Below are 16,922 nucleotides of genomic sequence, written 5' to 3' on the forward strand. Positions count from 1 at the left end.
TATTCAAAGTGCTCTGAACGAATTAAGGGAATCGTTCACAAACATTGGCACATTCTAAGATCCGATGACAGTATTGGTAATGTGTTTTCGGGCCCTCCCCTGGTCATATTTTCTCGGGGCAGAAGAAATCTCAGAGATCAATTGGTAAACTCTGATTTACCACCCTAAGATATCACTGCACAACGTCTATTTGTGCCCCTACTGGTTGGAAACTACAAGTGTAATGGCTGTGCTCAATGCAATGGCACTTATGAATGTAGATCCTTAAAAACACCCCCAAACAGGGAAACAGATCCCAATTAATTAAAAGGTGTTATCACGTGTTATTTACCTTATAACTTGTCCTTGTGGTAAAAAGTGTGTGGGTAAAACAAAGTGCGATTAAAAGCACAAATCTCAGAGCATCATTAGGTGCAAAAACACGATTAATCCAGTTGCGGCCCACTTTTTGGAAACAAATCACTCGCTTTCACCCCTACGTAGTAACGGCATCGAACATGTCACCCTCCCCAGGAGGGAAAATGTATTGTTAAGATGAGAGGCTGCCTGGATCTTTTAATTTAAATACCCTTGCTCCCTTCGGTCTGTAGACATTGATCAGAAGCCATTAGCCATTCTTGTGATCATTGTGATTTTGCTATTCATTGTAAATGTTTGTAGGCCTATGTAGCCAAATTGTATCTATGATCGTATGCTATCCATTCAAGTTTTTGGTATGTTATTTTTACATCTGAGAATGAACCAATGATATCAGGCCACGCCCAGCCATGACTACAGACACCTGTCCTTTGACACTATATAAACTCGTCACCCCGCAGTGTGTCATTATACCCTGATGAAGACATCTTGTCTGTCGAAACGTTGGATATTAGGTTCAATTATTGCATCTGAGCTCCTAGAGTGTGTGGCTCTCCTTTAAATGTTTCAGGTTCCCTCCCCAAGGAATACACGATCCACAGAACACAACTGATAACGAGACAGTTTCACCATTACCATTTACATTTTATTTCATCTTGGTATTTAAATAAGTATTTTTTCTTCTTGATAATTAAAATTATATCCATTTTACAGTCCATTCACAGTTGTATTACTTGGACCCCTCATATTCAACTCTGGACCCCGAAGCCAGTTCCACTGCTTAAAAAATTATAATATATATTTCCCTCTAATCAGGGACTGATTTAGACCTGGGACACCAGGTGGGTGCAATGAATTACCAGGTAGAACCGAAAACTAGCAGGCTACGGACCTCGTAGGGTCAGAGTTGAATACCAATGACCTAGGCCCTAACTCAAAAAAATAAAATCTCTGAATATTAATGCAATCTCTCATTCAAGTAGTGGAAGAATTAGAATTGACATATATGTATGATGCCGCAGTAAAGTAGTACACACACCCAAGGGTTGTTAGAGACAGTTATCCCATCTATCCAAGGAGACAAGGGTTAAACAATAAGGAGTATATGAAGGGACCAAGCAGGCATAACAAAGTCACTCACAGGTACAATGCAAAACATCAAATGAAGAGTAAAATGGGTTTCAACAGTGCAGTGCAAAAAAAAATACTAATTAAACCTCAAGCCTTCTCATATCCTCAGTCATTCCACTTACTATCAGACAGCCAGACTTGTATTTCAGACCAAAATGAAAAGACCCCTCTCAAAAAACTGTACAACAGACAAATGAAAAATCTCTTTAAAAATGGTATTATTTCCATGGCATGACTAGTTAGAGTGGTTCCTCAGGCCCCGGGGGTACATGTAATGTTCTGGTACTACCTCCTCTTGACTGCTGGGCGGCCACTAGCCTTGCTGCCACCTACAGCCTTGCTGCTGGAGCTCTTGGAGCCGGAGAACAGCTTGGTCATGAACTCAGACACGTCAGGTAGCTCAGGGTTGGGGTTCAGCATGTTCATTGACTGCTCCATTTCCTGGGAAGGTAGAGTGAATAAACACACCAGATTAGTTAGTATGACACTGGTGTGACCTATAGCCTGGTCTCAGATCTGTTTCTGCTATGGCATGACGATGAGAGTTGACAAGACAGCACAAACAGATTATGTAGGTGCTTCACATTGGTGGTGGATGAGGTGAGTTCCCTTACTATGAAATATACACTTAGATTATGAGCAAGTTTATCTAAATGGAACAACACTGAATGTACTGGATGGCAGACAACTCACGACAGGTGACTAGAGATGTGTCAGAGAGAGAGAGAGAGAGAGATAGTGTCAGAGTACAGCTGTCATTGTTTACCTTTCTCATCTCAGGGTCGTTGGTGTTGACAACCTTAGGGAGCAGGACGATAATGAGCAGAGGAAGGACCATCATCAGGACCTGGGGAATCAGACACGCATCAAATCAATCAAATATTTGTCACACGCTTCGTAAACAACAGGTGTCGACTAACAGTGAAAGGCTTACTTACGGGTCCTTTTCCAACAATGCAGAGTTAAAAAAAAAAAAAAAAATGATATCTACAATATCTCTCTACCCACACACACACACACTCAAAAGTTTGGAGTCACTTAAAAATGTCACTGTTTTTTAACATAAAGCACATTTTTTGTCCATTAAAATAACATCAAATTGATCAGAAATAGTGTAGACATTGTTAATGTTGTAAATGACTATTGTAGCTGGAAACGGCTGATATTTTATGGAATATCTACATAGGCGTACAGAGGCCCATTATCAGCAACCATCACTCCTGTGTTCCAATGGCACATTGTGCTAGCTAATCTAAGTTTATAATTTTAAAAGGCTAATTGATCATTAGAAAACCCTTTGCAAATTATGTTAGCTGAAAACTATTGTGCTGATTAAAGAAACAATAAAACTGGCCTTCTTTAGACTAGTTGAGTATCTATATGCCTTTCTTTCAAAAATAAGGACATTTCTAAGTGACCCCAAACTTTTGAACGGTAGTGTATGTTACACACACAGTACCACTCATTCCAGGGTTTTCCTTTATTTATTTTTTTACTATTTTCTACATTGTAGAATAATAGTGAAGACATCAAAACTATGAAATAACACACATGGGATGACATAGTAAACAAAAAAAGGGTTAAACAAATCTAAATATATATTATATTTGAGATTCTTCAAAGTAGCCACCCTTTGCCTTGATGACAGTCAAATGTTAAACAGCAGAGGGCACCACCTATTATTTTTCTGATATTGGCTAAACCTTTTATTCTATTACTCACTAGTACAAACACCATGCAAAAAAAGGCACTAGTTAAATGACACCTGTTAGGGAGGCATGTGTGTTGAAGGACCGGTATGATACCTTTGCATGGGACAGTAAAGCAATTACAATACAGTAATACTACACTATTACCACAGTAGGACTCTCCTCCAATCACAAAGCGGCAACTTCACATTTACTTAGAATCTGATGACACAGCATGGCCCTCTTTCAGAATAAGTGCCAAGGGACACAGTAAACACTATTCTATGCATCATTCACATCTGATCATCTCACCATGGGATTCATGAGGAAGTCAGTCCACCCCCAGGTCTCTCTCTTCATGAAGTAGGTGTGTGGCCCAGAGGACCTCAGCTGGAGCGGGTACGGCTGGCGGATCACCTCAGACGTCTTGATGAAGTTCACCAGGCGGGCCCTGTGAAGTCAACCACCGCTTAGACATCAAGTCTTCTCTTTCCCTACCATGTACACTAGCTATGAGCCTGGCATGTACACTAGCTATGAGCCTGGCAAAGAGGCAAGACATCAAGTCGTCTCCTTCCCTACCATGTACACTAGCTATACGCCTGCCATGTACACTAGCTATGAGCCTGGCATGTACACTAGCTATGAGCCTGCCATGTACACTAGCTATGAGCCTGCCATGTACACTAGCTATGAGCCTGCCATGTACACTAGCTATGAGCCTGCCATGTACACTAGCTATGAGCCTGGCAAAGAGGCAAGACATCAAGGGCACTTCTGCCAGACACAGAATAAGACTAGTCTCATAATGTCACTGGGAAATCGGCCCCAAGTATGTGGACAATACATGTGGAAGATCATGAATGAAGATATGCTGATATGGTACAAAAATGCAGTTTTGTTCACCTCCCTCAACAACTCACACACCCTGAACAAAACAACTGTACCTCATTTTTCCTTTAGACGTGATGTCCACACGGACTGCTTCAAATTTGTATCCAGGTGAGATCACTTCCACAACGTAAGATCCTGAGGGAACATCATTGACGACAAAGCTGCCATCAGTTCTGCAGAGAGACAGAGAGGATTGAGAAATTCTAAGTTGCAGGTTAGGGATTTACTAAGGAATCAATGAACATTATACAGTAACAGCCATGTTCAGTTTGATCTAGCATTATAAACAGGTGTTGGGAGTCCTTGGCAAATTGGGCCCTTGGCCAGAGTGGGAACTAACAAAGTGTGTGTGTGCTGCTAGTTAACTAGCAAACATTTACTTAAACCCCTTGACAATGCACTGTGGAACTTGGAATTTACCACATGAAAAAGTTGGACACTCAGCATAGTCTCAATTAGTTATTCTTCATCTCAATTATCAGGCATTTGATAAGCCAGACTGCAAATAGACTAGGATGATGACACCGATAACGTCGTTAGCTAGCTGTCAACTACAAACTAGCGATGGGACAAGACTAACTACCAATTGGATATCACGAAATTGTGGTAAAAAGTACCACAACAAACTAACCTAGCAACATCGAGGCTGGTTGCTAGTAGTGACCACAGCACAGGGCCCCGGCTAGTGTTAGCCCTTAACTTGCACAACATTCCGACAGCTGTAACTATTAGTTGTTTTTCTTCGTTCAAGCCTCAAGTCTTACCTCATAAAGCCTATATACTCTTCTCCCTCTACCGTGACTCGGGCTGATGAAATCCAGTCTTGTGTTTTCACTCCAGGAACGATTGCCCGACCCTCGAGTTTGAAACGATCCCCGTTTGGTTGAGCAGATCCACTCGTCGCGATAGGCCCCGATTCTATATCGCTAAAACAGCACGCTAAAACAAACATAGCCTGTAGAAAAATACACAATTCTGATAGTCTGCCATGCAGCAACATGTTTACTTTCAGTATTTCAACAAGGATACGTTTTCTATATAACTATAATACAGTAGCTGAAATCATGTAGCCGACAAGCAGGTGTACGTTTTGCATCAGCTGTCTCTGCCGTCGGGAAATATTGACGTCACCTTGCTACATAAAAAAAAAAACCTTACTGACACCCGGAAATACGCACCTTCCCTGTCTAAACAGAGATCTGTCGATAGTCAAAGCATCTATGATAATGGCCATTTACGTGCTAGTTTGTTTTTCCCTCAAGATCAAAGACATTAACCAGGTTTCCATACAGTTTTTATGCGAGTAAAGCCATACCGTATAAAGAAAAATCACGACAGCCGTGATGGAAACAGGAAGTGGAAATGCCGACAATTTGTTCGTTCGACATCGTGGGATATTTTTGTTCGGTAAAATTAATGATGCGATAAATGGCAGTGAAAACGCCTCCATGCCCAAATATTAATATAATAACCATCATATCGAAGTAAGTTTGGAGTCACGTGATGATATGGTGTGTGGTCCTCCCACTACGACTCAGGAAACCATGCAGTTTATTAGGCGACAGATACATTATGATGAAAGTGCATGGTGATCTTGATGCGCCTTTCCTGTTAATATCGAGGGTCTGATTCTGGTGATATGATGATCAATGCAACTGTCGTGCGGTTTGACAAATACAAATGTATTTTATCCATAATAATCTCATCATGTAGACCAGTCCACCTGCACTGTATCTGCCAGTTGGCTAGATCGCACGTGTCAAGACCAGAGTAGCCACATTTGCTATTTAACGCAAGGTGTTTTTGTGACAAAACTATCGGTAGAGTTGAAAACAGAGGAAACACACGGAACTTGTGATTTTTTTTACAAGGTATATGTAAACTTAAGCGAAAAAGTACATTTTGTGTGCCCTACGTCATCATGAACTGTTTAAAAAAAATGCAACAAGTCCTTTGGTGGAAACGCCACTAGTGGGGGAAATGGGCATATTTTTTAAATGCGGATTTCAGAATATTCGCATGAAAATGTAGTCAATTGGATGGAAACCTAGCTACAGTCCCGTTATCCGAGGTTGTTTAATGACAAACGTTACTGCCTGAGCCATAAGAGTGCATTTTCTTCCTATCAGAGTGCAAACTTTGTTTGTTATGGCAGTCAACACAGATTGGTATAGCATGATTCAGATGGACATCTTTTCCCATTGAGGTATTTTCATAAACAGAAGCTAAAACGAGTGCAGTGAGTCTCTTTTCCCAACAATATCTGTTCTCAGAAACGAAACAAAAATGCCTCGGGCCAGGCGTTTATGTTTTAACACAGACCTATTCATGTCACATGCATTTCCCCTCTCATATCACCATATACAGTGTCCTCTCATATCACCATATACAGTGTCCTCTCATATCACCATATACAGTGACTCTCATATCACCATAACAGTGCATTTGCCCTCATATCACCATATACAGTGCATTTGCCCTCATATCATCATATACAGTGTCCTCTCATATCACCATATACAGTGTCCTCTCATATGACCAAATACAGTGTCCTCTCATATCACCATATACAGTGTCCTCTCATATCACCATATACAGTGCCCTCTCATATCACCATATACAGTGTCCTCTCATATCACCAAATACAGTGTCCTCTCATATCACCATATACAGTGTCCTCTCATATCACCATATACAGTGCCCTCTCATATCACCATATACAGTGCCCTCTCATATCACCATATACAGTGTCCTCTCATATCACCATATACAGTGTCCTCTCATATGACCAAATACAGTGTCCTCTCATATTACCATATACAGTGCCCTCTCATATCACCATATACAGTGACTCATATCACCATATACAGTACATTTGCCCTCATATCACCATATACAGTGACTCTCATATCACCATATACAGTGTCCTCTCATATTACCATATACAGTGACTCTCATATCACCATATACAGTGTCCTCTCATATCACCATATACAGTGTCCTCTCATATCACCATATACAGTGACTCTCATATCACCATATACAGTGTCCTCTCATATCACCATATACAGTGACTCTCATATCACCATATACAGTGACTCTCATATCACCAAATACAGTGTCCTCTCATATCACCATATACAGTGTCCTCTCATATGACCAAATACAGTGTCCTCTCATATTACCATATACAGTGCCCTCTCATATCACCATATACAGTGACTCATATCACCATATACAGTGCCCTCTCATATCACCATATACAGTGACTCTCATATCACCATATACAGTGTCCTCTCATATCACCATATACAGTGTCCTCTCATATGACCAAATACAGTGTCCTCTCATATTACCATATACAGTGCCCTCTCATATCACCATATACAGTGACTCATATCACCATATACAGTGCCCTCTCATATCACCATATACAGTGACTCTCATATCACCATATACAGTGACTCTCATATCACCATATACAGTGACTCTCATATCACAATATACAGTGTCCTCTCATATTACCATATACAGTGACTCTCATATCACCATATACAGTGACTCTCATATCACCATATACAGTGTCCTCTCATATCACCATATACAGTGTCCTCTCATATCACCATATACAGTGACTCTCATATCACCATATACAGTGTCCTCTCATATCACCATATACAGTGACTCTCATATCACCATATACAGTACATTTGCCCTCATATCACCATATACAGTGTCCTCTCATATCACCATATACAGTGTCCTCTCATATCACCAAATACAGTGTCCTCTCATATCACCATATACAGTGACTCTCATATCACCATATACGGTGTCCTCTCATATCACCATATACAGTGTCCTCTCATATCACCATATACAGTGTCCTCTCATATCACCATATACAGTGTCCTCTCATATCACCATATACAGTGACTCATATCACCATATACAGTGTCCTCTCATATCACCATATACAGTGCCCTCTCATATCACCATATACAGTGACTCATATCACCATATACAGTGTCCTCTCATATCACCATATACAGTGCCCTCTCATATCACCATATAGAATGCATTTGCCCTCTCATATCACCATATACAGTGCCTTCAGAAAGTATTCCATACCCCTTGACTTAGTCCACATTTTGTTGTGGTACAGCCTGAATTCAAAATGGATGACAAACAATTTTTCTAATACCCCATAATGACTAAGTGAAAACATGTTTTTAAAAATGTTTGCAAATGTACTTAAAATGAAAAACAAAAACCTAATTTACATAAGTATTCACACCCCTGAGTCTGTACTTTGTAGAAGCACCTTTGACGGCGATTACAGCTTTGGGTATGTCAGTATTAGCTTTGCACATCTGGATTTACAGATTTTCTCAAGCCCTGTTAAGGTAGATGGGGAGCGACAGTGAACAGCAATCTTGAAGTCTTCCCACAGATTTTCAATGGGATTCAAGTCTGGGCTTTGGCTGGGCCACTCAAGGACTTTCACATTCTTGTTCTGAAGCCATTCCAGTATTGCATCGTCTGTATGCTTACATGCTTACCACACCGCTCGTGTTGCATGCGCTGCAAAATAAATGTACACGTACATGTTATTCAACCATTGCACCCACACTGCTCACACGCGTCTACGAGCATCTGCGTAGCCAGGCGCTGAAATAGAACTTGGTTCTATTTGTGACGCTTCATGCGTTGCATGTCCCTCCTCTCCCATCTCCTCATTGGTTTTTAGGAGCATATACCTATGTGGGTGATTGAAAGATGAACTGAGGTCTACACTCCAGTCCAGTTGGTAGTGGTAATGCACCTTAAAGTTGGTTGCCAACCACCATATAAAGTCCAAAGAAGAAGAAGCCTGAAGGAGAGATTACTAGAAACGAACTTGGTTTACCCTTTTTTCTGTGGATTAGTTGTCAGAGTAGAGGACCTTGTGCATTTCAGGTAAAATAACAACCCAAAGTTTATATCCCAGGACAAATTAGCTAGCAACAGCAAGCTAGCTAAATTTCCATAAATGTTTGCTTATTGACCTGTCGCCAAATTAATATAATTGGTTCAGAGTTCATTTTGATACTTCAACCTGCATGTTCTGCTCGCATCTGGTGTGGGGGGGACAAAATCAACATGCGTTGTCAGCATGTAAGGTCATCTGGTGTGGGGGGGGGGGGGGGCAAAATCAACATGCGTTGTCAGCATGTAAGGTCATCTGGTGTGGGGGGGACAAAATCAACAAGCGTTGTCAGCATGTAAGGTCACCTGGTGTGGGGGGGACAAAATCAACATGCGTTGTCAGCATGTAAGGTCATCTGGTGTGGGGGGGACAAAATCAACATGCGTTGTCAGCATGTAAGGTCATCTGGTGTGGGGGGGGGGACAAAATCAACATGCGTTGTCAGCATGTAAGGTCATCTGGTGTGGGGGGGACAAAATCAACATGCGTTGTCAGCATGTAAGGTCATCTGATGTGGGGGGGACAAAATCAACATGCGTTGTCAGCATGTAAGGTCATCTGGTGTGGGGGGGGGGGGCAAAATCAACATGCGTTGTCAGCATGTAAGGTCATCTGGTGTGGGGGGGGGACAAAATCAACATGCGTTGTCAGCATGTAAGGTCATCTGGTGTGGGGGGGGGGGGCAAAATCAACATGCGTTGTCAGCATGTAAGGTCATCTGGTGTGGGGGGGACAAAATCAACATGCGTTGTCAGCATGTAAGGTCATCTGGTGTGTGGGGGGGACAAAATCAACATGCGTTGTCAGCATGTAAGGTCACCTGGTGTGGGGGGGACAAAATCAACATGCGTTGTCAGCATGTAAGGTCATCTGGTGTGGGGGGGACAAAATCAACATGCGTTGTCAGCATGTAAGGTCACCTGGTGTGGGGGGGACAAAATCAACATGCGTTGTCAGCATGTAAGGTCATCTGGTGTGGGGGGGGGGACAAAATCAACATGCGTTGTCAGCATGTAAGGTCATCTGGTGTGGGGGGGACAAAATCAACAGGCGTTGTCAGCATGTAAGGTCACCTGGTGTGGGGGGGACAAAATCAACATGCGTTGTCAGCATGTAAGGTCATCTGGTGTGGGGGGGACAAAATCAACATGCGTTGTCAGCATGTAAGGTCACCTGGTGTGGGGGGGACAAAATCAACATGCGTTGTCAGCATGTAAGGTCATCTGGTGTGGGGGGGGGACAAAATCAACATGCGTTGTCAGCATGTAAGGTCATCTGGTGTGGGGGGGGGACAAAATCAACATGCGTTGTCAGCATGTAAGGTCACCTGGTGTGGGGGGGACAAAATCAACATGACCTTACATGCTGACAACGCATGTTGATTTTGTCCCCCCCACACCAGATGACCTTACATGCTGACAACGCATCTGGTGTGGGGGGGGGACAAAATCAACATGCGTTGTCAGCATGTAAGGTCACCTGGTGTGGGGGGGACAAAATCAACATGCGTTGTCAGCATGTAAGGTCATCTGGTGTGTGGGGGGGACAAAATCAACATGCGTTGTCAGCATGTAAGGTCATCTGGTGTGGGGGGGGACAAAATCAACATGCGTTGTCAGCATGTAAGGTCATCTGGTGTGTGGGGGGGACAAAATCAACATGCGTTGTCAGCATGTAAGGTCATCTGGTGTGTGGGGGGGACAAAATCAACATGCGTTGTCAGCATGTAAGGTCATCTGGTGTGTGTGGGGGACAAAATCAACATGCGTTGTCAGCATGTAAGGTCATCTGGTGTGGGGGGGACAAAATCAACATGCGTTGTCAGCATGTAAGGTCATCTGGTGTGGGGGGGGACAAAATCAACATGCGTTGTCAGCATGTAAGGTCATCTGGTGTGGGGGGGGACAAAATCAACATGCGTTGTCAGCATGTAAGGTCATCTGGTGTGGGGGGGGACAAAATCAACATGCGTTGTCAGCATGTAAGGTCATCTGGTGTGTGGGGGGGACAAAATCAACATGCGTTGTCAGCATGTAAGGTCATCTGGTGTGGGGGGGACAAAATCAACATGCGTTGTCAGCATGTAAGGTCATCTGGTGTGGGGGGGACAAAATCAACATGCGTTGTCAGCATGTAAGGTCATCTGGTGTGGGGGGGGAACAAAATCAACATGCGTTGTCAGCATGTAAGGTCATCAGCACTATGCATTAAGGAGTTCCAAGTTTTGTCTCATCAGACCAGAGGAATCTTTTTCCTTACTATCTCAGATTCTTTCACGTGCCTCTTTCTCAGGAGTGGCTTCCATCTGGCCACTCTACCATAAAGCCCAGATCGGTGAAGTGCTGTAGAGACTGTTGTCCTTCTGGCAGGTTCTCCCATCTCAGCCAAGGAACTCTGTAGTTCTGTCAGAGTGGTCATTGGGTTCTTGGTCATCTCCCTGCCCAATGTCCTTGCCCGGTTGCTCAGTTTGGTCAGACGGCCAGCACTAGGCAGGGTCTGGGTAGTTGCATATTTTCTCAATGATGGAGTCCACTGTCCTCTGAAATGTAACACTCTAAAAAATGTTTTTATACCCTTCCCCAGATATACACAAAGGTATGTGGAAACCCCCAAAAATGTGTGGATTCATCTATTTCAGCCACAGGAAGGAATAATGGTTTGGGTTAGGCCCCTTAGTTCCAGTGAAGGGAAATCGTAACGCTACAGCACACAATGACATTCTAGACAATTCTGTGCTTCCAACTTTGTGGCAACAGTTTGGGTAATGCCCTTTCCTGTTTCAGCATGACAATGCCCCCGTGCACAAAGCAAGGTCCATACAGAAATGGTTTGTCAAGATCGGTGTAGAACTTGACTGGCTTGCAGAGCCCTGACCTCAACCCCATTGAACACCTTTGGGATGAATTGGAACGCCGACTACGAGCCAGGCCTAATCGCCCAACATCAGTGCCTGACCTCATTAATGCTTGTGGCTGAATGGAAGCAAGTCCCCTCAGCAATGTTCCAACATTTAGTGGAAAGCCTTCCCAGAAGAGTGGAGACTTATTACTCCATATTAATGTCCATGATTTTGAAATGAGATGTTCGACAAGCAGGTGTCCACATACATTTGGTCATGTAGCGTATATATGCCTCAGAATTCTCTCGGAGATCAACACAGTTCCTTAGACTTCCTGGTAGTTTCACTGCCAACTGTGGGACCTTATATAGACCGGTGTGTTTCTAAATCACATCTAAACAATTGAATTGGCAACAGGTGGACTCCAATCAAGTTGTAGCAAACGTCAAGGATGATCAAAGGAAAGTGGAGCTCATTATGAAGTGTCACAGCAAAGGTGTGTGAATACTTATGTAAAAGAGATTTCTGTATTTCATTTTTAACATATTAGCAAAAAATCTAAACATGTTTCACTGTCATTATGGGGTATTGTGAGTAGATGGGTAAGAAAAATGATACATTTCAGGCTGTAACACAAAATGTGTAGTAAGTCAAAAGGTGTGAATACTTTTTGAAGGCACTGTATAACCATGGGCATAACACGAATATCAAGTGCCCACCATTTAAAAAACTAAAATATAAATAAAATCCTTCAAGACAGATTTTAGCAAATTTATTTTAAAGATGATTAAAAGAATCACTGTATTTACACTTTTACAGTCAAACATCATTCATGAACAGGAAAAAACACAAAACAAGAAGAGCTCTCATAACTTAAGACCACAGCAGTTACAAGTTCTTCATTCAGGACATGAGTGGAAGAATCAAGAAGTATTAAAACAAGGAAGGGGCATGCATTATGTTACATCCATGATCTTTGCAGGTTTACACACCATGGTGAGGAAGAGCGGCTGTGGTGGAGAGAGAGAACGTGGCACGTCACAGAGCGGCCGAGACCCAGTCTCAGCGTGCGTCTGAAATGGCACCCCATTCAGGTCAAACTGGAGTCCAGATTGGAGTCCACCTGTTGCTACATAGGAAATAAAGGTGCCTTTCTTGCCAAGTCTCATGGAGGTCGACTGAAGAATTGCCCCGTAGCAAGACGTCGATCCACTTCAATGTGAAGTAGTCATTCCTGGTTTTGCAAAGTGAAAAGGCTCCTTCCTCCCTTGCGTCTCTCCTCCCTCCTTCTGTAAGTGTCTCTGCAGCTGTGATTGAGTGCGGAAGTTGTCTGAATTGCTCAGGCCATCAATCCCCATATAATAGAACAGGGTTTCTGTCGGGTGTGTGGAGCATTGTCTTGTCTTTAGTGTCACTGGCTCCAGGTAACGTTTAAAAACACAGTTCTATCCGGCAGTAGTGGTCGCTTCCTCAGTGCTACATTGACTGATTGGTCAGTGTAGTTGTAATAAGTAAGACTCAATGGCCTGTTGAGAGAGAAGAGACCGGTGAGAGACGACTTGTCAAATGTCAATCTAGACCAGGGATGGGCAACTGACGGCCTGTTTTGTAGGCCCCCGGATCAAAATGTTTTGCTCGTTAGGTGGGGTGGGCCTCAACAAAATGTTAACTTAGGGCCCCTGAAAAGCTAGGGCCGGCTCTGACTGCATGTGTGGGTACGGATTTGGGTATACAGATCTGCAAGTTTACGGAGGCCCCCCTTCAGATTTTTGTTGTGGTCCCCACCCCCATATATAGAGCCAATGGCCTGGAATGAACGAAGACAACAGATAAATAACATGAAGGGTCGCCATGACACCTTACCTTTGCCATCTCTCCTGTAGTTCCTGGGACTAAACTTAACCGGGGTCCTTCTTCCCACAATTCCTTCAGCTGCTGCTTCATGACTTGGAGGTTCCTGTAAACAGACGCAAGTCAAATTAGGCTTGTAGCAAAATCATGCAGAGCCTTCTATGTGCGCTGCCACCAAGACCGTAACTGTGCTGTCCGGAGAAAGAGGAAGTTTGGTAAATATTATGTAAAATGTTAAAGAAACCAAACACCAAAATATGAAAAGCTGTTAATATACCTGTCCTCTGAGCAGCTGTCCTGCAGGCTATTGCTGTTTGTGGAGAGTTCTGGCCACCATTTCTTAATGACAGACTGAATCCAGTGTAAACCCACAATCAAGTGTCTGGTAAAAGAACAGAACAAATTTATAATTCAGGTGGATCCCACATGTACTTTTACAGCAGCAGCAACTACATGTCATTGCTGTAAATGAGAATGTGTTGTGTCAACTTATCTGGTCAAATAAAAATAAATAAAAATTCCATAGTTGAACTTACTCTTCATATTTACTGGCGAGGATGGTTTTGACTTGCGGCAGGAGGTCTACACAGCAGCCTAGTGATATGCACGGCACTTCATCTTGAAGGCTACAGAAGCAAAAACAAGTGACACGTGTATTAATTTGTGTCTAAGTTCACTCATCACAGCCATACATTATCATGTTTAAATTCAACTGGGATACTCACTTTTTCGTTATAACTGGCAGGCAGTCAAGAAGCACACCTGTGTCTTCAATTCTACGGAACAGTGTTTATTGGACGTGAATATGTTGATTAAATCATTAACGGTATGTGGGCAGGAAGATAGATGAGTCTGTTCCTACCTGATCAAGTATGCCACTAGTTCGCTGGCGTTTCTTCGCCATAGTGTCAGAGCTACATTTAATCGGAGCTTCCTCCCAAAAAGCACGTGTGTCATTGCGTCATGATCCTTCGATAGCTGATCAGGAAAGATACCCACAAGGCAGGGGGGGGGGGCATGACAAAACAAGTCAATACAATCCACTTCAAAAAGCTAAAAGGATCAAACAGAAAACACTTGAATTGTCTCAGAAAAGAGAATGACACTTTCTTCCCAATAAACAGGGGTCTACCGATCTATCCCAGTGTGCAAGGATTGGAGAGGTATTGGGAATATGGTGACAATTCCAACCCTCTCAGAAGGTGCCTAGAGCGCAGGGGGCAACGGTTTGACGGTGGGAATGGACAGTATGAGGTACAGAAGTGATCCGTCCCAATGATCATTGATCAAAGGTGTACAAACATCAAAGGATCAAGGGGGCCAGGGTAGGGAGTGAATTGGGGAAGGCTGGTAGCATCTCACCTCAGTGAAGTAATCACTGCACTTGTTTCCCGGCCCTGCCATCTTGGAGCCTGCTTCTGCTACAGAGTTTACGGGGAAAACGCAGTTGTCATTGTAATGTATGGCCTGCACTTCCTCTGGGCAGGTCAGTTCATTCTCCTTGTTGGCCATGTCACAGACAGCCCGACCTGCGGGGGGTGCTCTGTGGCGCACGCCGGAGCTCACCACTACACTGTGGCGCGACAACGAACACTTCCTCTTGTAGCACACAGACACTTGTTTCGCTTTGCCGGAGATGTGTGCACCGCGACTCACGGGAAATCTGTTGGGGAGGAAAGGAGGAGTCCAGTTTATTTTTTATTTTTTTTAATAAAAAAATGTTTAAAAAAGGATATTGTCTTGATACTGGTTAGTTAGGAGACTAGACACTATGGTAGTGTTTGGAGAAGTGCTTGGGAAAAGATGGAAATGTGTTTCGATGGTTAGATTTTCCCCAGTGACTGAGCAGCTGTAACTGCAATGCTAGGAAAGGCAGCTTGTGCATTAGATCTACATAGAACTGGAAAACTCACCGGTCTTTATCTATTTCTTCCTTATTTAAAAAAAACACCTAAAACAAAAAAGGATAAGCGATACAAACGTACAGTTTTCTTGAAAAGAGAAATGTTTGACTAAGGTTAGTAAACACCTCTTGGTTCATATTCATAACAGAATCACTGTATGATCCCGATTCTCCACACTTTGTGCATTTACACGATCGGTGTCAGATTTTATCAAATGGTGAAAACTCTTTCTAGACAATGCTTACAACAATTTAATGCTTTTATTTCAATGACAGGGATTGTGCAAGTGCACAGTATGGGGGGGGGGGGGGGAGTGGAGAACCGGGATGCAAATTGGGTACCAAGTTGTACACTTCCCACCTTGAAATCCACTCACCTCCTTCATATTCTTGTCAGCTGCAGAGTGGTTGCTGATGTGATGGAGAAATTCATGAGGTTTGTCCTGGTTGAGCTGTTGGAATTCCCTGCTTTGCCTATCATGACTTCCAGAGGCCATAGTAAGAGACACTATTGGAGAGAAATAAAAACTTAGGTCGACAGTGTAAAAAGGCAATGCATTCATAGTGCACAGAACATCATGCCATATTATCAAGTCAACCCCCCCCCTTTAACTCAGTTGTCTGAACTGTCACTTCACTTCCAGAAACAACCCACTCAAAAGATGAGGTACACCACAAGACATAGTGCATTCGGAAAGTATTCAGACCCCTTGATTTCCCCCCCACATCGTTACAGGCTTATTCTAAAATTGATTAAAATTGCCCCCCCCCCCCCCCCCCCCCCCCCAAGCTACACACAAAACCCCATAATCACAACGCAAATGTGTTTGTGTGCAAATGTATTAAAAATATAAAAAAACTGAAATATCAAATTTACATAAGTATTCAGACCCTTTACTCAGTACTTTGTTGAAGCACCTTTGGCAGTGATTACAGCCTCGTCTTCCTGGGTATGATGCTACAAGCTTGGCACACCTGTATTTGGGGAGTTTCTCCCATTCTTCTCTGCAGATCCTCTCAACCTCTGTCAGGTTGGATAAAGAGCATTGCTGCACAGCTATTTTCAGGTCTCTCCAGAGATGTTTGATCGGGTTCAAGTCCGGGCTCTGGCTGGACCACTCAAGGACATTGAGACTTGTCCCGAAGCCACTCCTGAGTTGTCTTGGCTGTGTGCTTAGGGTTGTTGTCCTGCTGGAAGGTGAACCTTCGCCCCAGTCTGAGGTACTGAGTGCTCTGGAGGAGGTTTTCATCAAGGATCTCTGTACTTTGCTCCGTTCATCTTTCCCTCGA

General features: G+C 43.2%; 2 protein-coding genes across 2 annotated transcripts; both read right to left on the reverse strand.

The window, feature by feature from the left end:
* Positions 1-981: 981 nt before the first annotated feature.
* LOC120024420 (ER membrane protein complex subunit 7-like) lies at positions 982-5,070 on the reverse strand. The gene is made up of 5 exons (XM_038968660.1): positions 4,835-5,070; positions 4,124-4,243; positions 3,489-3,627; positions 2,255-2,335; positions 982-1,929 (listed from the first exon to the last, which is right to left on the reverse strand). The coding sequence occupies exons 1-5, from the start codon at positions 5,068-5,070 to the stop codon at positions 1,774-1,776; spliced, it is 732 nt and encodes a 243-aa protein (XP_038824588.1). The 3' UTR covers positions 982-1,773.
* Positions 5,071-12,634: 7,564 nt separating this feature from the next.
* Positions 12,635-15,672, reverse strand: LOC120024519 (KATNB1-like protein 1). Its single transcript, XM_038968791.1, has 8 exons — positions 15,643-15,672; positions 15,092-15,392; positions 14,592-14,707; positions 14,455-14,505; positions 14,266-14,355; positions 14,007-14,111; positions 13,742-13,835; positions 12,635-13,404 (listed from the first exon to the last, which is right to left on the reverse strand). The coding sequence occupies exons 2-8, from the start codon at positions 15,239-15,241 to the stop codon at positions 13,372-13,374; spliced, it is 639 nt and encodes a 212-aa protein (XP_038824719.1). The 5' UTR covers positions 15,242-15,392; positions 15,643-15,672; the 3' UTR covers positions 12,635-13,371.
* Between the last annotated feature and the right edge of the window lie 1,250 nt (positions 15,673-16,922).

Source organism: Salvelinus namaycush, chromosome 29 (assembly GCF_016432855.1).
Source record: "Salvelinus namaycush isolate Seneca chromosome 29, SaNama_1.0, whole genome shotgun sequence".
Lineage (NCBI taxonomy): Eukaryota > Metazoa > Chordata > Actinopteri > Salmoniformes > Salmonidae > Salvelinus > Salvelinus namaycush.